Genomic DNA, 19,399 nt, shown 5'->3' with positions numbered 1-19,399 from the left:
CATCCCCACCATCACTACTACTATCACTACCACCAACCCAAACACCATCAACACAATGACTACCACCACCACCACCACTCCCATCACTAACACCACCCCCACCAGAAACATCACTACCACTACCACTACCACCCACACCACAAACAACGACGATGACACCACCATTCATCACCCAAACCACCACAAATGACAACGACAACACCAACCCCAACGACAGCGACGACCCCCACCCACCCCCCACCACCACCTCTACCACCACAAACGACAATGATGACACCACTCCCACCACCCCTACCACAACAAACGACGATGATAACATCACCCCCCACCACCACAAACGATGACAATGACATAACCCCCCACCACCCCTACCACCACAAATGACAGTGACGATGACACCACCCTCACCACCACAAACGACATGACACCACCCCCACCACCCCTAACACAACAAATGACGACGATGACATCACCCACCACCACAAACGATGACAATGACACAACCCCCCACCACCCCTACCACCACAAATGACAGCGACAATGACACCACCCCCACCACCACAAACGACAGTGACAACACCACCCCCACCACCACAAATGACAGCGACAACACCACCCCTACCACCACAAACGACAGCAACGACACCACCCCCCACCACCCCTACCACCACAAACGACGACGATGACACAACCCCCCAAACCACCACAAATGACAACGGTGACACCATCCATACCACCACAAACGACGACGATGACACAACCCCCCAAACCACCACAAACGACAACGATGACACCACCACTCCACCACCCCAAACGACAGCAATGACACCACTCCCACCACTCCTACCACCACAAACGACAGCGATGACACCACCACCCACCACCCAAACCACAACAAATGACAACAACGACACCACCCCTACCACCACAAACGATGACGATGACACAACACCCAACCACCCCTACCACCACAAACGTCAGAGACAACACCAACCCCCACCACCACAAACGACAGCGATGACACCACCCCTACCAGCACAAACAACGACGATGTAACCACCCCTACCAGCACAAACGACAGCGACAACACCACTCCCACCACTCCTACCACCACAAACGACAGCGATGACACCACCCGTACCACCACAGACGATGACGACGCCGACAACACCAACCCTCACCTGACAGCGGTCGCACTGCAGCAGACCGGTCTGCAGCCCACAGACGTGGCAGAACTGGCAGCGGCGGCAGCACCAACTGTCCACAGGGCAGCCCTCCAGCGGCCGGTCCTCTGCCTCCACGCAGAACCAGTGGAAAGGCTCGCAGCAAATGTTGCAGTACAGCAGCTGCATGAGACAAAGAGAATTGATTGGTTGTTTTTTGAAGCTTTTTTTTTCTTTTTTGTTTTTTTTTGGGGGGGGGGGGGGGTCTTGTTGTGGTTTTTTTGTTTTTGCTTTTCAAATGCTGCAGCTCTGATTGGGGTTTTTTTGTTGTGTTTTCGGGTTGTTTTTTGTTGTTTTTGTTTTCTTGTGCAAACTACTACCCGCCTATGCGGAGAAAACAAAAGTAGCTACAGCCGATAACCTCCTGAAGTAGGTTACCTCCCCTCTGTATCCCTGACTAGCAAAAGAAAAGAACTTTTTTTGTTTTCTTTGTTATTTTTTTACGGGTGGGGGGCACGGAGGTGGTGACAAAAACTTGATTCTGTTGAAGAACTCTTCTTGCCCATTTGCTTGCGCCATTTCAGGGGCATTAACCCCGAAGGCTCTCATCCCTCCACCCTAATCCTCCAGGTCCCACATACACACACCTTCACACACCCGATTACACCCACACCCCACCACACACACACCCCCCATCCCCTGCAACCCCCCAATCCCCCACCCTTCACCCACACACAATACCTTCTCTCTGCCAGCGGAGCCACAGAGGAAGCAGACATTGCGCACACAGGTGGGGCCGGCCATGGTCAGCGCCAACCCCCGACTCCACGCCACCTCCAGGTCAAAACTCTCCTGGCCAACACGACAACAACAATGATGATAATGATGATGATGATATTGATAATGATTAGAATAAAATAGGAAATTTTCTTCCTAAAATTACGTTTAAGTAACATACTTACCGTGACCCACTTGTACAGACTCCGGCAGGGGTCTGACATTCCTGTCCTGTGCAAACTACTACCCGCCTATGCGGAGAAAATTAAAGTAGCTACAGCCGATAACCTCCCGAAGTAGGTAACCTCCCCTTTGCCCCCCTGACTAGCGCCCTCTTTTTCCGGCAGCCATCTTGACTCCTGTTCCTGTGCTCTTCATACGGCTAAGTTTTTTTTTGTATTTTCTGTCTGTGTGTAATAATAATATCATCATCATTATCTTTATCATCATTATCATTACTAATGGTTGTAATAATATTACAACCCCTGACTTTAGGTTACCGACAGGTCAAAATTCTCCTGTCCAATACAACAACGATGATGATGATGATGACGATGGTACTGATAATGATTAGAATAATAATATTATAATAATAATATCATCATCATTATTTTTTATTATCATTACCAATACTAATGACAATAATAATATTACTACCCCTGACTTTAGATTACCCCCAGGTCAAAACTCTCCTGTCCAACAACAAAAATAATGATAATAATGATGATGATTTTGATAATGATTGTCTTCATCATCGTCATTACTATTATCATCAATGTTATTAATAGGAAATTTTCTATCTAAAATTACGTTTAAATAATATACTAACCGTGACCCAACTAGTGCAGACTCCGGCAGGGGTCTGACATTCCTGTCCTGTGCAAACTACTATCCACCTATGCGGAGAAAATGAAAGCAACTACGGCTGATAACCTCCCGGAAGTAGGTAACCTCCCTTTTGTCCCACTGGCTAGCGCCCTCTTTTTCCGGCAGCCATCATGACTCCTGTTCCTGTGCTCCCCATACGGCTAATTTTTTTTCGTATTTCTGTCTGTCGATTCTCTGGCGTTCTTGTTTTTTGTCAAATTATGTCTCCAACCAGGTCACATAATTATGTAGCTCGAGTGGGCGATTTCGCTAAAATTAAGGCGTGATCGCAATCGATTCGCTGACACTCTGATTATCATTAGTATTATTATTGATAATAACAACAATCCCCATGACTCTTCTTCTTATTATTATTATCAATGACAATAAAGATAATAATAAATGTATACCCCTGACACCAGGCGATCTCTTGGTCAAATCTCCCCTGTCCATCACAACAACAATAATAATGATAATGATGATGACGATGATGATATTGACAATGAATTTAATAGTAATATTTCAATCATCATTATTGTCATTATCATTACTGTTATTATTCTAATAATGATGATAGTAATAACACCCCTACCTTCAGGTCAAAACTCTCCTGTCCACCACTACCACCACAACAAAAAAAACAACAACAATAATGACGACGATATTGATAATGATCCTAACACAAATGACAACAACAACAACAATAATAATGACGACGATGATATTGATAATGATCCTAACACAAATGATAATATAATCTTCATCACTATTATCACTATCTTTTTTTTTCTAAATTTCTAAACAAGTGATAATAATTATTTCTATCATCAATGTTATTAATTTTATTATCATCCTTATCATTAGTATTGTTATTATTGACAATAATGATAATCGCCTGACCCTTCTTCTTCTTATTATTATTATCATTATCAACATTAATGACAACAGAAAAAAAAAACTAAATGTATACCCCCTGACTCCAGGCAACCTTAGGTCAAAACTCCCCTGTCCACCATAACAACAATGATAACATGATGATATTGATAATGATCATAACACTAATATCATCATCATCATTAATGTCATTGTCATTATTATTATTTTATTAATGATGATAGTAATAACACCCCTGACTTTAGGCTACCTCCGGGTCAAATCTCATCTGTCCACCAACACCAATAATGATGATAAAAACACTGATGATGATGATACTGACAGTGATTAAAATACTACTATCATCATCACTATCATTATGACAACACTAATAAGAAATAATAATACCCCTGACTCTATGCGACCTCCAGGTCAAATCTCTCGCACAACAACAACAATAATAATATTGATGATGATGATATTGATAGTAATTTTAATACTAATAATATCATCAGCACCATCATCATTATTATCATTAATATTAAGATACTACTACTACTGATAATAATAATAATAAAACCCGTGACTCAAGGAAACCTCCAGAACAATTCTCTCCTGTCCACCACAACACCAACAATAATGATAATAATGATGAATATGATACTGATAATGATTATAATAATATTAATAATCACAACAACAAAAATAATGATGATATTGATAATGATTACGACAACAGCAACAATAACAACATGAACACAAAACACAACTCGCGCACACACACACACACACACAAAACACATAACATACTCACACCCGCAAACAAAACACAACACACACAACACGCACACACACACAACACGATACAACAGCACCCATAACCTCCTTCTTCTTCTTCTGCGTTCACTCGTATGCACGCGAGTGGGCTTTCACGTGTATGACCGTTTTTTACCCCGCCATGTAGGCAGCCATACTCCGTTTTCGGGGGTGTGCATGCTGGGTATGTTCTTGTTTCCATAACCCACCGAACACTGACATGGATTACAGGATCTTTAACGTGCGTATTTGATCTTCTGCTTGGATATACACACGAAGGGGGTTCAGGCACTAACTGGTCTGCACATATGTTGACCTGGGAGATCGTAAAAATCTCCACCCTTTACCCACCAGGCGCCATCACCGTGATTCGAACCAGGGACCCTCAGATTGACAGTCCAACGCTTTAACCACTTGGCTATTGCGCCTGTCACCCACAACCTCCCATCCCTACCCCAACCCCCCCCCCGTCACCCCACACCCACCTTGAGCTCCGTATGCACGATACTGCGGGTGTTGGGGGGCAAGGACCACAGCGCCGACGTGATCACCATCGGCTGCGGCTCTGGAACCACCACCGGTAAACGAACCCGCAACCCCGACTGCCGGTGCGTCCACAGCAGCCATCACACCAAGAAAAGCACACATACGCACGTACGCACACACACACACAAAGAAATGAAAGATTTTCATTAAACATACAATGAATAAAAAAGAGGAACCCTATAAAACAAACAAAAAATGAACAGCCTAAAAACTGCTAATGTCACATGATGACAAATGAAAGAAGAAAATTTTATTTCCTTAACAGTACAATAAACAAACAACAGGAATCCAAATAAACAAAGAGAGAAAAAAAAAGCTGTTGCATAATTCATTTTTTGAATGTGCACTTTCATGGACAAAAAACACACCCTTAATTACATGCACACACACACACACCACATACAAAAGAAAATCAAGGATTTCATCAAACAAACAATAAATATAAGGAACCCTTCACAACACAAACACACACAAAGAACAAATGAACACACACACACACATAAAGAACAAACACAACACAAAGAACAAACAAAGAACCACACAAAATACACAAACACATCGCACACATCCCCACACACACACGCACAATACACCTACCCACAAACAACACACACACAGCATACACACACAACACTCCAACACCACAAACACACCACCCACATTTCTAAGGGGGACACATACACACACACACACACCACACACACACCATCTCATTTTTTATCATTATTTGAAAAGACATCAGACTTCTTTTTTTTAATGAATAAATAAATAAAACAAAATAAAACCCCAAAACACACATCCTCACTTCTCTAACCTTCTCCTTCCGCTTCAACAGCCGCCGGGCATGATGGGTCAAGGTGTGACGCTGCACCCCAACCGCCGACATAATCTCCAAACCCCCCTCATCCATGACCACGCCCCCATCAGCCCCCATCCTCGATGACGACGAAGGGGGCGCTGCCCTAATCGCCCGCTCCCGCCCTGAGGCAGCAGTGCCAGGAAACGATGGAGGCGGACTTCTCTCCCCTGGCCCACCCTCCCCTTCGTCCTGTGCGTCCTCGCCGCGAGAGTCGCCTCCCATGGACGCGAAGAATCCGGCGGCGGGGCGGGCCGTGCGTGACGGGCCCTGACGCACCTGGTTCGAGTCCACTTCGTCCCCTTCCTTCCCGCCTCCGCCTCCACCCCCTCCGTTTCCGCTTCCTCCAACTCCTCCTCCCCCTCCACCGCCTCCCCCTTTGTTGTTGTTGCTGGTCTTGGGCTGGATGAAGGCATCGGTGGCCTGCTTGGAGTAGACGGGGCGCTCGCACTTTCGGTTGCTGCACAGGAGGAAGGAGGGGAGTGTATATTATATGCGTGCATATTTGTATTTGTACTATTGTATTACTCTTTTTTTGGCACAACAGATTTCTCTGTGTGAAATTCGGGCTGCTCTCCCCAGGGAGAGCGTGTCGCTACACCGACAGCGCCTTTTTTTTCTCTTTTTTTCTTTTTTTTCTGCCTTCGATTTTATTTGTTCTCCTATCGAAGCGGATTTTTCTACAGAATTTTGCCAGGGATAACCCTTTTGTTGCCGTGGGTTCTTTTACGTGCGCTATATGCATGCAGCATACAGGACCTCGGTTTATCGTCTAATCCGAATGACTAGCGTCTAGACCACTATTCAAGGTCCAGTGGAGGGGGAGTAAATATATATATACAACATAAGCATGTGTATGGATACTATGAATAATTGTGTGCATGTGTGTGTATGTATATATGCATGTTTGTGTATGTTTACATATTTGAGAGAGGGAGGCAGAGAGAGATAGACAGAAAATTCAAAAACTTAGGGGGAAAAGAAAAAAAGAAAGAGAGACAGATAGACAGTGAGAGAATGAATAATTAATAGTATCATACATCATCGAAAAAGCCCTCCAGGTTTGTGGTGTGGTGTCCAGTATTAATTTATATTTTCAGATTTCTACCGTGTGTGTGTGTGTGTGTGTGTGTGTGCGTGCGTGCGTGTGTGTGCGTGCGTGAGTGAGTGCACCTGTCTGTCTGTGTCTGTGTGTTGTGTGCCATGCATCATGTGCATGTGTGTGTGTGTGATTTTTATCTCAAAACGTGAGTATGTGTGTATGAGAGATAAGATAGTCTGCTCACAGTCTGCATACGTATTTGCTATTGTGTAATTATGGCACAGATGCCTGCCGGAGCTGTAATGTAAACTCCTCAAGATTGCACGGGTTCATACAGCAGATGATAAAAATAATACAGTTTGGGTAGGGAGCTGATGGGGTTGGCAGGGGCAGATGGAGATAGGGGGTATGGCAGGAATACATGCCCCCACAGGCACACCACCACACCAACCACACAGGTACAGGAAAGTGTACTCAGCAAAAGCTGACTAACAAAAATCAATGTCATCAATTCTGTGCTCATGGTATTTGTATTTGTAATTCTTTTTATCACATCAGATTTCTCTGTGTGAAATTCGGGCTGCTCTCCCCAGGGAGAGCGCATCGCTACACGACAGCGCCACCCATTTTTTTGTATTTTTTCCTGCGTGTAGTTTTATTTGTTTTTCCTATCGAAGTGGATTTTTCTACAGAATTTTGCCGGGAACAACCCTTTTGTTGCCATGGGTTCTTTTACGTGCGCTAAATGCATGCTGCACACAGGACCTCGGTTTATCGTCTCATCCGAATGACTAGCGTCCAGACTACCACTCAAGGTCTAGTGGAGGGGGAGAAAATATCAGCGGCTGAACCGTGATTCAAACCAGCGCACTCAGATTCTCTCGCTTCCAAGGCAGACGCGTTACCTCTAGGCCATCACTCCACTGCTACTGCATGTCATTCAATCTAAAACTGCGCTGTTTTCCTTGTTCACAAGATCTGATAAATGCGCTTTCACCATCACCTTAATCCTCTGCCCCCTGAACCACCCAATACGGCCCACAGGAAGCGCTCCAATCACTCCCTGAACTGCTCAATACGGCCCACAAGAAGCGCCCTAATCAATCCCTGAACCGCCGGATATGGCCCACTTATAACAAGTGTTCATTTACCTTTTACTTTCGCTTTTAGCAATCCCATAATGTACTTAGAGCGGGAGTATATTTGATACTTCCTTCGACTGCCCCTATCTGAAGTCTTCTTCTTCTTCTGCGTTCGTGGGCTGCAACTCCCACGTTCACTCGTATATACACGAGTGGGCTTTTACATGTATGACCGTTTTTACCCTGCCATGCAGGCAACCATACTCCGCTTTCGGGGGTGTGCATGCTGGGTATGTACTTGTTTCCATAACCCACCGAACACTGACATGGATTACAGGATCTTTAACGTGCGTATTTGATCTTTTGCTTGCGTGTACACACGAAGAGGGTTCAGGCACTAGCAGGTCTGCACACATGTTGACCTGGGAGATTGGAAAAATCTCCACCCTTTACCCACCAGGCGGTGTCACCGATTCGAACCCAGGACCCTCAGATTGAAAGTCCAACGCTTTAACCTCTCGGCTATTGCTCCCGTCATTCTGAAGTGTGAAGCAAGTGGGTCGGTTTCTGAGCTACAACGTTTTTAAAGTTGATGATTTTTGGGGGGACAAAAATGGCGGAGAATGATTGATATGACATACTTCCAATAATGGGTAACTGTTATAATGAGGTATCTTTATTTGTAGCTGAATATTTAGAGAATGCCAAAAAAACCCACAGAAAAACGAGCAAACACATACAACAGATCACTCAGTGAGAGTCAATGATATTAATCTCTGATGCACACACAGCTTGAGACTTTTTCCGGAACATGTTGGAATTTCGTTTTTCTTTTCCATTCTTCATAATCAAAGCGTTCCCAATTTACTTGCATGTAAAACTATGAAGTTTTCTGCACATCATGAGCTGTGGTTTGCAACAAAATAAATTAACCTTATTTTATATGATTTTTTCATTCTTTTTTTTTTTTTTTTTTTTTTTTTTTGTTAAGGTGTGTGTCAGTTCAGTGAGAAGTTACTTCCCTTCGCACAGGAATCAGAAGTTTCCTTGGGATTTTTCTGTCAGAGGGCACAGGGTTAAAAACAAGTGAATAAAAAATTGGGTGTGCTGAACTTCACTGCATAAATATGAACACATATGAACACATGCGAATGTACACATTATACGTATCATTTGAAAATTCAGAAACACGCACACACACACAAACACACTGAGAGTCACATCGCATACACACCTAAAAACACTTACACATTCATATTCGAACACACTTTTACAATAACTTTCCTTCACTAAACTTTACCACAAAAGGTTTACTTACACGCAGGCTTTCTTCAGCGTATTTTTCCCACCAAACTTCTTGCTATCTCTGAAATCAAAGAAAGATTTCATTATTACTGAAACAGTCATCCTCTTCATAATAATCACCATCATTTTAGTTCTCACACACACACACACACACATACACAAACAATCGTCTAATATCACTTACAGTGAAAAGACGTTAAACTAAAGAACGAATGAACAATACTCAAACACACACACATGTAAAATACATAAAGGGAAATGAGCATGCAAAAAGAAACAATGAAAATCTCATGCAGTCAGCCATAGCTTTCTGTCTCTGGACCTTGCACACAGATGAGAATTGCAATGTCTGTCAGGGAAAAATCCTTTCACGATTGAGTCGTTTTGTTTTGTTTTAAAATACTTATTCATCTTGTAATTCTGAACTCCAGTAGAGCATTTTCATGCTCTTTTTTGTCACTGACAAACTAATTTTTTAGTCAGTAATACAGAAAGCCAAATCAAAAAACCTTTCCAAAAAGGGTATTTTTCAAAGACCTTTACTGGCTTTAGGGACTTAAAAAAAGGCAGGTGTTTTTTGGTGGGTTTTTTTTTACAATTTCTTCTTTTTTTTTTAATGTTTAAACAAGAGTTCCCAGAGTTCTTTTACTTTTTTTTTTTTTTTTTTTTCCTCAAGGCCTAAGCACGCTGGGTTACGCTGCTGGTCAGGCATCTGCTTGGCAGATGTGGTGTAGTGTATATGGATTTGTCCGAACGCAGTGACGCCTCCTTGAGCTACTGAAATTGAAACTGCCATGGATGTGACAAAACAAAACACAAAGCCAAAATGAATTTTCTACACCGATTATGACAGAGAAAGGCATATTATCATGGTATCAACGTTCAATTTCTATCATTTTTTTTTTTTTTTATTTATTCAAAAATTTCTTCTTCTTCTTCGTGGGCTGCAACTGCCACATTCACTCGTATGTACATGAGTGGGCTTTTATGTGAATGACTGTTTTCACCCTGTCATTTAGGCAGCCATACACCACTTTCAGGGGTGTGCATGCTGGGTATGTTCTTGTTTCCATAACCCACCGGACGCTGACATGGATTACAGGATCTTTAACGTGCGTATTTGATCTTCTGCTTGTGTATACACACAAAGGGGGCTCAGGCACATGCACATATGTTGACCTGGGAGATTGGGACAATCTCCACCCTTTACCCACCAGGCGCCGTTACCGAGATTCGAACCCAGGACTCTCAGATTGAAAGTCCGACGGTTTAATCACTCGGTTAATGCATCCTTCCTTTTTTTTCTTTCTTTTTCTTTTAAATCATAATTTATTAACCTCTTTCTTGGATTGTACTGGTCAAGGGTTTCATTAAAACTCCAAGACTTTTTCCAGACCCTTAAGTGCAAAACACGTTTTTCCAAAGACTTTTCTAGACTTCCATACATGTACAAACCCTGTTTCAAACCTCAGTCAATGAACACAGAACACACTATTTTTTCCTCAAGTAAAAAGAAAATTCAAAACCATCACTCACAAGCAGTAGACGCATTTCCCACAGTTGGGCGTGAGGCAGCCTCTGCACTCTTTGCAGCGATTCTTGCGCCTCCCGCGAAGGCGACCGTACTTTGCTTGCAGCCTCTTGAACTTGGCGCTTGGGATTATCTTCTTCTTTTTGTACTTCACCTTCTCCTCCTCAGAAGAGTCTGAATAAAAACATGAAATAAAATAAAACTCATCGTGGTATGAGTCACCTGGTTCCGTTTCACATCTGTTATGTCTCTTGTATCTGCTGCCATGATAAACAGTTCTTTCACATGTGCCCAGTGTAGATAAACTATGTACACACAAAGTATAAATACACCCACCCACACACAACACACACACTTACATATATGTATATACACAATGTATAAATACACCCACCCACACACAACACACGCACTAACACACATCCACAATGTATCGTCTAATATCACTGATAGTGAAAAGACACTAAACTAAAGAACGAACCCACAATGTATACGCTAACACAATACATTAACAAACAAAAAAACAAAAAAAGCAAACTGTCTCACCAATGATCAGCAATCAAGGAGTTAGAGAGGGCTCTGTGCAACCTCACTTCCTGTATTTTTTTGTCAGACTCATGATGCGTAATGCTCACCAGCACAACATGAAAAAAGTTCTGCACCGTGCAGACAGACAAGAAGAATGCCACATTTCTCTGAGGATATATCCTCTGCCATGTTTTCATGAACATGTTCTTCATTATACTGTGTTAGATTCCTCGAAAAGCCCACCTGAATATTGTGAGAAGTTGCAGTAATTCTTGAGGTCAAACAGACCTGTCCAAACCTAAGTTCCACAATCGTTTTTATTCTTCATGCAGTCATTACCTCCCCTCCCACTCCCCGTCACCCCCAAACACACACACACACACAAGCACGTTTCTGATTCTTGGTGGTGTACAACAATAATAATACCGCTGACAATGAAAACAACAGGAAGACAACTCCCCTACCTCTGTCATCATCGCTGTTGGTGGTATGGCTCTGAAGCAGTTTCTCTTTCTCAGGGGAGGGAAGCGCGCTCAGGGTAGGCGACTCCGAAGGGTCAGGGGGTGCTGGGAACGTGGCCAGGGGTTTGGGCAGCACAACAGCCGCACGGCGACACACATGCTTGATTCTGGGTCCTCTGGAGTCCGGCTTGCTCGACTCCCTGGACTTGTCGCCAGTGCCCTCCCCTGGTTCCTTCTTGCTTGGGAGAGAGATGGGCGACAGCGACGAGACAATGCGGGGTGGTGATGCTGCAATCCGAAACGGTTTTAACGCTATGTGTTTGATCATTACTATTATATCTATACTTGATAATCACTATTCTGTATCGATAATCACTGATAATCATCACATACTTGATAATCAGTTTCAGTTTCAGTAGCTCAAGGAGGCGTCACTGCGTTCGGACAAATCCATATACGCTACACCACATCTGCCAAGCAGATGCCTGACCTGCAGCATAACCCAACGCGCTTTGTCAGGCCTTGAGAAAAAAGAAGAAAAAAAAGAACAGACAAAAATGAAGGAAAAAAAAAGAGGGAGGAGGGGGTGGGGGGTAGCAGAAACAAAAGAAAGCATATAGAAAAAGCGGAAATTTCTAGCACATAATTTCCATACAGCAGGGATAATCACTACAATGTACTTCATTGCCAGTTATATGTACATTTCTGATAACCATTATTATGTATTCTGCAATCATTGTTACATAGTTGATAATCACCATCACAATTCACATACTTGAAAATCAATGAAAAATCACTTAGCATTACTCAACAATCATTGTTACATACTTTACTGTTTACAATCATTATGCTGGTAAATAAGAGATAAATAAAAAAAAAAAAAAACTGATGCCAAGTGATGGCAGAACTCTTTTTATCTGCTTTGATAATAAACATCATGAACATTTTATACAAGTTGACATGTGAGACTGCAGTTCAAAGGAAAATTTCTATCTAAAATTATGTTTAAATAACATACTTACCGTGACCCAACTAGTGCAGACTCCGGCAGGGGTCTGACATTCCTGTCCTGTGCAAACTACTATCCACCTATGCGGAGAAAACGAAAGCAACTACCGCCGATAACCTCCCGGAAGTAGGTAACCTCCCCTTTGTCCCGCTAGCTAGCGCCCATTCTTGAGTACATCACCACTATTTCATTTTTCTGTTTCAACTTTGGGAGTGGGTCTGGGAAGCAGGGCAGTGAGACAGGACAAAGGGAAATGATTATTCTGAAGATTCTAACTTCTAAGCCTGCAACATTTCATGATCTCTTCCTGACCCAAGCTCCAACATCCATGCTCATAGAGGCATACCCCCCAACTCCCTAAAACAAACACACACAGTGATGACAATTTTTGAAGATCTCAATTTACACCTCCTCTCTCTCTCCACTCACTCTCTCTCTGAACCTCACAGAAACACTTCGACAACTTTTGAAGAGCTCAAATTACCACCTCCTCTCTCTCTCTACTCACTCTCTCTCTGAACCTCACGCAAACACAAACAAGTACTTCCTTGTCCCACACAATCTGCACCTATACTGCTCTGCCACCTCCCCAAACACACACAAACACACACACACACTCTCTCTCTCTCACACACACACACACATGGACTCCACACCTTGCACACAAAGGAGGCCTGTTCCAACACACACTCACATACACACACATGCGCACGTCCATATCAAACAAAATATAAAAAAGATCAAAGTGCTTACCAAACCCCCCCTGGCTGCCTGGGGACAGTCCTGCCAGAAGAGGTGACGGCTGACTGTTTGGAGACTCAAAAGGATGAGCCCCACTCAAACCCAACACCGAGATGGACAAGGGGCTCGTAACACCAGGCCTCGGCGAGTGACGCTGTGGCTCCGATTTCCTCCCCTTCTGCTTGGCCTCCCGTTTGAGCTGGGCTTTTAGGGACCGCGCCAGCGCTGCCTTTGAGCGGTTCAGAGCTGTGCGGTTCAGCTGCAGCTTTGCTTTCCGCAGCATGATCTGTCCGCTACGCTTCATCAGGATGGACTCTTTCCCATCCTTGTCTCGACGCTGGAGCTTCATCGGGCCAGCCCGGTTGAACTTCTTGGGAGCAGAGGCCGGAGCTTTGGGGAAGAGGGTGAACTTTTCCTTCTTGGATCCGTTCTGCTTGATCTCCTCCCCCCCAACTGTCAGGTCGCTGCCTTCGCTTTCGGAGGCTGCTGCAGACTCCTCCGACTGCCGATTGATCAGCCGCAACTTCAGGCTGGGAAGACGCTGCCGTTTCCCTTCTACAATCAGAGGCTGCTCCAGCAACCCCTTTCTGAAGGAAGTGGTGGCAGTCAGAGGATCAGAGCTGGTTGGGGGGAGTTCGGAAGGGTTCACTTTATGAGGGGTGACAGCCACAACTGGAGACATCTCCAGCTGTAACAGCTGTTCGGCAGAAGGCACCGAATCCAAACTTCTCTGCTCCTCCACCCTGCCAACTGTGGAGGAGGAGGAGGATGCTTCTGTTTTGCTGGGAGTTACATCCCCCCTTGTGGAAAGCCTCGGTGATTGAGCTACTTCTGTCCTGTCACCTTCAGATATTGCTGTCCTGCTCACTCTGGGAGTCCCGTCTGTTTTACCAGACTTAGGAGTCACATCAGTCCTGGTGGATGATTTGTTTGCCGATGTCATGTCCAATGGCTCTGATTTGAAGGACTGAGGGCTTTCGTCTTCCTTGGAAGAAGAGCACCGTCTCCCTGCCTTCTTGCCTGTCCCAACTGGTGTGGTGTTTCTACATTGCACTGCCTTCAACTTTTTACCACTTTTCAAACGAAAGGGCGCAGCACTTTGGGATGTGGACCCAGCCACAGGTGTGGACTTCTGGGATCTTTTATGGGCACTTGGTGAAGCAGGAACTGTTGAAGCTGTGGAAGTACCGTCAACAGATGATCTGACAGCTTTTTTTCTTGTCGCTGAGGACTGTTCTGGTGTCTTCAGCTTCACACCCTTTTTTGCACCAGACGTGGTGCTACTACTACTACAACTTGTCAAAGACTCATTGTCCCCTTTACATTCTGAAGGCAGGGTGTCGGGCGTAAAAGGGGAAGCAACTTCTATTCGAGGTCGCTTGATCAGCACAGCTGAGGGGATGGGGTCGTCCTCAATGAAACGTTTGTTGGGTATTATGGCACGCCGGGAACGAGAAAACTGCGGCAGCACAAACGTGTGGACATTTCTTTTCTGAGAAGCACCCTCAGACCCTGGTCTGTGTTCAGCACCTTTGATCTTGGCCAGAGGTCGAGTGCCGGCCTGTTTGGCTTTCTGAAGGAGCTGCTTGACCACCTTCTTGGACCTGTCTTTGGACACTCTCACCTGGCCTTCTGTTTCTGAACTGGCTGTCTTCTTCACATCTAACAGGCTGACTTTGATGTCGGTCAACCTGATTTTCGTTGATTTCTCGAGCTGCTGCCCAGAAGCTGCCTGTTTGGTTGATGCCAGTCTCATCTTGGGGGTTTGGTAACTGGCACTTTTCCGCTCCGCTTTCTTGGACAAGAGTTTCATCTTCTGTTCATTGTTGGTATTTACTGCCGTGGTTCCTGGATGAGACCTGGAAGGCAACGGCTTCTCCACTGCCTTTCCCGCTGGTTTCCATGGTTTCCGTGGACGGCCGACCTTGTTCTGTACCACACGACCCTGAAGTGCATGTTTATGTTTGGCCTTCAAGGAGGCCAACAGCTCTTTTGCTGCCAAAGCTTTTCGAAGAATTTCCTCCCTGGATAATGGGGGCGTCTCCCCACCAGCGCTGACCGGTCCGAAAATCCCATGCACGCTTTGCGCTTTCTGATGGGAGGAGGGAGTGGAGTGGGGCCCTGACGACCTGTGCTGGGACCCATGGGATGACGAGGGCTGGTCTGCGTCACTGACTCGGCCTGATGGGGTGTGGAATCCTTGAAGCTTGTGTTCAGCTCGGATTGCTGCACGCAGCTTTTTGCCCGAGAGACGAACATCCTCCTCTGTGAATCCTTGAAAGCCTCCTCCCTGGAACATTTCAGACATCACCACAGTGAAGTGTCTCACATAATGCCAGATGAGAAATTAAACAACAACAAAAATTCCTGAAACAATTTCAAGTGCACACTATTCAGTTATGACTGCAGTGAGGGTCTCACAAAATGCCAGATGAGTAACCTAACCGAAGAAAAAAAATCATGTATTGATTTCAACTTATAAATTCAAGTGCATGCTACTCAGATATGACTGTAGTGAAGTGTCTCGCACAATGCCAGATGAGCAGAGCGCTCACTATTCACACATGACTGCTGTGAAATGTCTTACATATTGCCAAATACGTGTGTGTTTTTTGTTTTTGTTGTGTGTGTGTGTGTGTGTGTGAGAGAGAGAGAGAGAGAGAGAGAGAGAGAGAGAGAGAGAGAGAGAGAGAGAGAAGGATGAATGTTATTGATACTACGTGCTTTTATGACTCATTGACTGGATAATATAACACTTGTTTGTTTTTTTTAAGAGGCTTTAAATAGATTATCCATTGCAACAACTATTGAATTGTTGGTATTTAACAAGAGCTCTCGGTTGTTTTTACTGTATTCATTTCTTTTAACTACTATAAATGCCTTTGGAATATGAGTGCTTGAGTGTATAGAGTGACGTATCATAGACTTCAGTCTATGTTTTGTGTCATTTCTAAATCTTATTTTATTTTGTTTGGTTTAATCTATTTCATTGTTAATTTATTTATGATAGTCTATCATTTACGTTATTTACTACTGGCTACTTCATTAACTGATTAAGTTACGTTGTTATTCATTTCAATGCCTATTGTATTCTTTGTGGATGGGAGGAGGGAAGAATCTACTATTACAGTATTAGTACTGTTATGTATGTAATATTGATAAACTACACAGTGATTTATTCATGTTGGAGAAATTAGCAGTGAAAACATGAGTAACTTATTTCATGCATAAATACAGAAGGGCTTGTTCAGTTTGACAGTGAATATATGTTCTTGTTTCAAGGAAAATCCTATAAAAACCAATCTCCCACCCCACCCCACCCCACCAGCATTCAGATTATGGTATAACTAGTATCTGTAGAAATTTTATCCACCTTTTTGCTTTTTCCCTGTTTCTGTCTGTCATCAGCATCATAACAATCTGTTTCATTGCTGTCATTGCTAGTTCTGTCATGATGCTGTATATATTTGTTCCTACTGTTCTTACTTTTGCTTTTATTATAATTATTACCAGTAGTAGTAGTAGAATTGTTGTTATTGTTGTCATCACTAATTGCTATTATCATTATCACTATTTATATACTAATAATTATCATCATCGTTATCATCATTATTCTTGTTGTGGTGGTGGTTATTATTACCTTTATTTTATTTTTATTTATTTGTGTGTGTGTGAGGGTAAGTGTGGGTGTGGCGGTGGGTGGATTGAAAGCATGTGTGAGCCACCTTTGTTTTGTTTTTTGTGATTTTAAGATGTGGAGTGGCTGGTGACTGAATATCTTTTTATGTACCCCTTCCCAAATTCTTCTGTTTGAAGCTAATATTGAGTCTTGATATGTATGTCTGACATCTGAAAATGGATAGGACATGCTGCATTTTCAATTAGCAGGTCCCTGAGAATAGTGTGATGTTCTAAAAATTTATGGAACTAACATAAGAATTAAATGGGACAAAACTTCTGATAAGCCAGGCTTGAACCGTTACAAATAAATGAACAATTGAATTACACACAAAAAGATCACCCAGAGTACCCAACCAGAAACCCTGTTCCCACTGCTTCATATTAATCATAATAATCAACAATTCACCACACACACACACACACACACACACACACACACACACACAGAGAGAGAGAGAGAGAGAGAGAGAGAGAGTCACCTTCATTCAGGAAATTGTATCTTTTTCTCAAATAGTCAGAAGAATCCATCAGAAGTTTGACAAATGTTAAAAAAACAAATGAAAAAAAACAGGAAAGGCAGGTGAGGTACAAACATATGAAGAAAAAAAATTTTTTAAAGGACTTTATCACAGACTGACAGAGCTTATAAACATAGTTCACTAAGTTTTACCCTTGAAACCAATCAGTGAAGATAAATGAGAAAGCAAGAATCATCTTCACAAAGGCACCTCCCAGACACACAAACAGTCCAAATAGGAGCACACACACACACACACACACACACACACACACACACACACACACACACACACATGCACACACAAATGTGTGTGATTTCCATGAAATAATATACATTTATAAAACTCTTTCTTTTGATTTCTAAGTGGTTTGTGATGAATGCTGACTTGCAAATACAGAGCTACCAAATGCCAGTGAAACAAAAGTAACTTATTAAAAATTGATATATATCCAGCGCATCATGCTTGCATAACACAGTTCAGCCAGTTCATCACAAGCTGTTATAAATCCAGTAACTGCACATTAATCAGAATTCGCTCAAGCAGGTCTGAGGCACTCTGAACAGTTCCTTTTGAATTTGATCTTACTTCACTATTGATTTAAGTTATTGATATGAAAAATCCAAGAGTTCTGTATCAATGGAATGCAAAGAAGTCAGGTCTTACTTAAGGCTTGGTCAGTGAACTTCCAAACACTTTCACAAGACTATTCCTATGAACAGTTTGCTGGCATAGGCTATGTGCTGTGACCAGAGCTGAAGAAGTACTAATGCAAGCACAAGTACTAATGAAAGTACAAACATTATGTATCATGTTCAATAAACTATGGCGGTTAGTAATGTATACCAAGCTGCTAATTAACTTTGTGACAGAAAGCCCAAGGCTTTCACAAACTGCTAGTTGGCTTAAAAACTGCCTATGCCATTGTAATTACTGATGACCAGTTTAACATGTGCAACCTGGTGTGTTTATTTTGTTTGTATGGGTGCACCTCGTGAGATTATTTACAATTCAGGCCCACAATTCATACAAATCTGCAACAACAATTAACTACAATCGATCATGAATTAAACTATGGAAGTGAATCATGAATGTCATGTGCAAACTTATGCCAATCACGCTTCCACGCAACGACATGGTTGAATTACGTCAAGCGGATGTCACTTGTTCGTTTACACATCGCTCTGATAAACATTCAATAGGTAAGCTGACGTCTACAGACACTTGTAACACTATTAGCATTGTTCTTGGAATAGATCGAAGTATGTATATGGTGTATGAAAGAATCAATACATATAAAAGAGACCCATTCAAGAACAAATATTATTTCAATTTTTTGGCGAAGAAGCCCTCCTCGGAGGCGGCCATTTTGGTTCGCATGGGCAAAATCAAAGAAATTACCTCTGATTCTCTGCACAGTTCCTTGAATTCCTGATTTCCTTTCTTGAGACTGGTGATAAATAGTAAAGTAGGGTCCGTGGACTCAGTCACGTCATCGGCACAAAATGGAATTCCCACTCTATCAGCCCTACACCCTGGCCGACCAGGGAACCGCAATCGCGCCATGATGCACTGTGTCACTCGCATTCAATATGGCGGTTTC

General features: G+C 43.1%; 1 protein-coding gene across 1 annotated transcript in view; it reads right to left on the bottom strand.

The window, feature by feature from the left end:
• The window catches only part of LOC143277582 (uncharacterized), a 75,436-nt gene extending 56,074 nt beyond the window's left edge, over nucleotides 1-19,362 (bottom strand). The window contains exons 1-10 of the mRNA XM_076582461.1: nucleotides 19,198-19,362; nucleotides 13,610-15,887; nucleotides 11,851-12,135; nucleotides 10,864-11,032; nucleotides 9,341-9,388; nucleotides 6,283-6,358; nucleotides 5,857-6,204; nucleotides 4,982-5,098; nucleotides 1,905-2,015; nucleotides 1,182-1,346 (exon numbers count right to left, since the gene is read on the bottom strand). Of these exons, the coding sequence (XP_076438576.1) occupies nucleotides 1,182-1,346; nucleotides 1,905-2,015; nucleotides 4,982-5,098; nucleotides 5,857-6,204; nucleotides 6,283-6,358; nucleotides 9,341-9,388; nucleotides 10,864-11,032; nucleotides 11,851-12,135; nucleotides 13,610-15,887; nucleotides 19,198-19,362 (3,762 nt within the window). The remainder of the gene's footprint in view (nucleotides 1-1,181; nucleotides 1,347-1,904; nucleotides 2,016-4,981; nucleotides 5,099-5,856; nucleotides 6,205-6,282; nucleotides 6,359-9,340; nucleotides 9,389-10,863; nucleotides 11,033-11,850; nucleotides 12,136-13,609; nucleotides 15,888-19,197) is intronic.
• Between the last annotated feature and the right edge of the window lie 37 nt (nucleotides 19,363-19,399).

The sequence above is a fragment of the Babylonia areolata genome, chromosome 34 (assembly GCF_041734735.1).
Source record: "Babylonia areolata isolate BAREFJ2019XMU chromosome 34, ASM4173473v1, whole genome shotgun sequence".
NCBI classification, from domain to species: Eukaryota; Metazoa; Mollusca; class Gastropoda; order Neogastropoda; family Buccinidae; genus Babylonia; species Babylonia areolata.
Note: the sequence above shows the minus strand (reverse complement) of the source record. Positions and strands in the feature narration are given on the sequence as shown.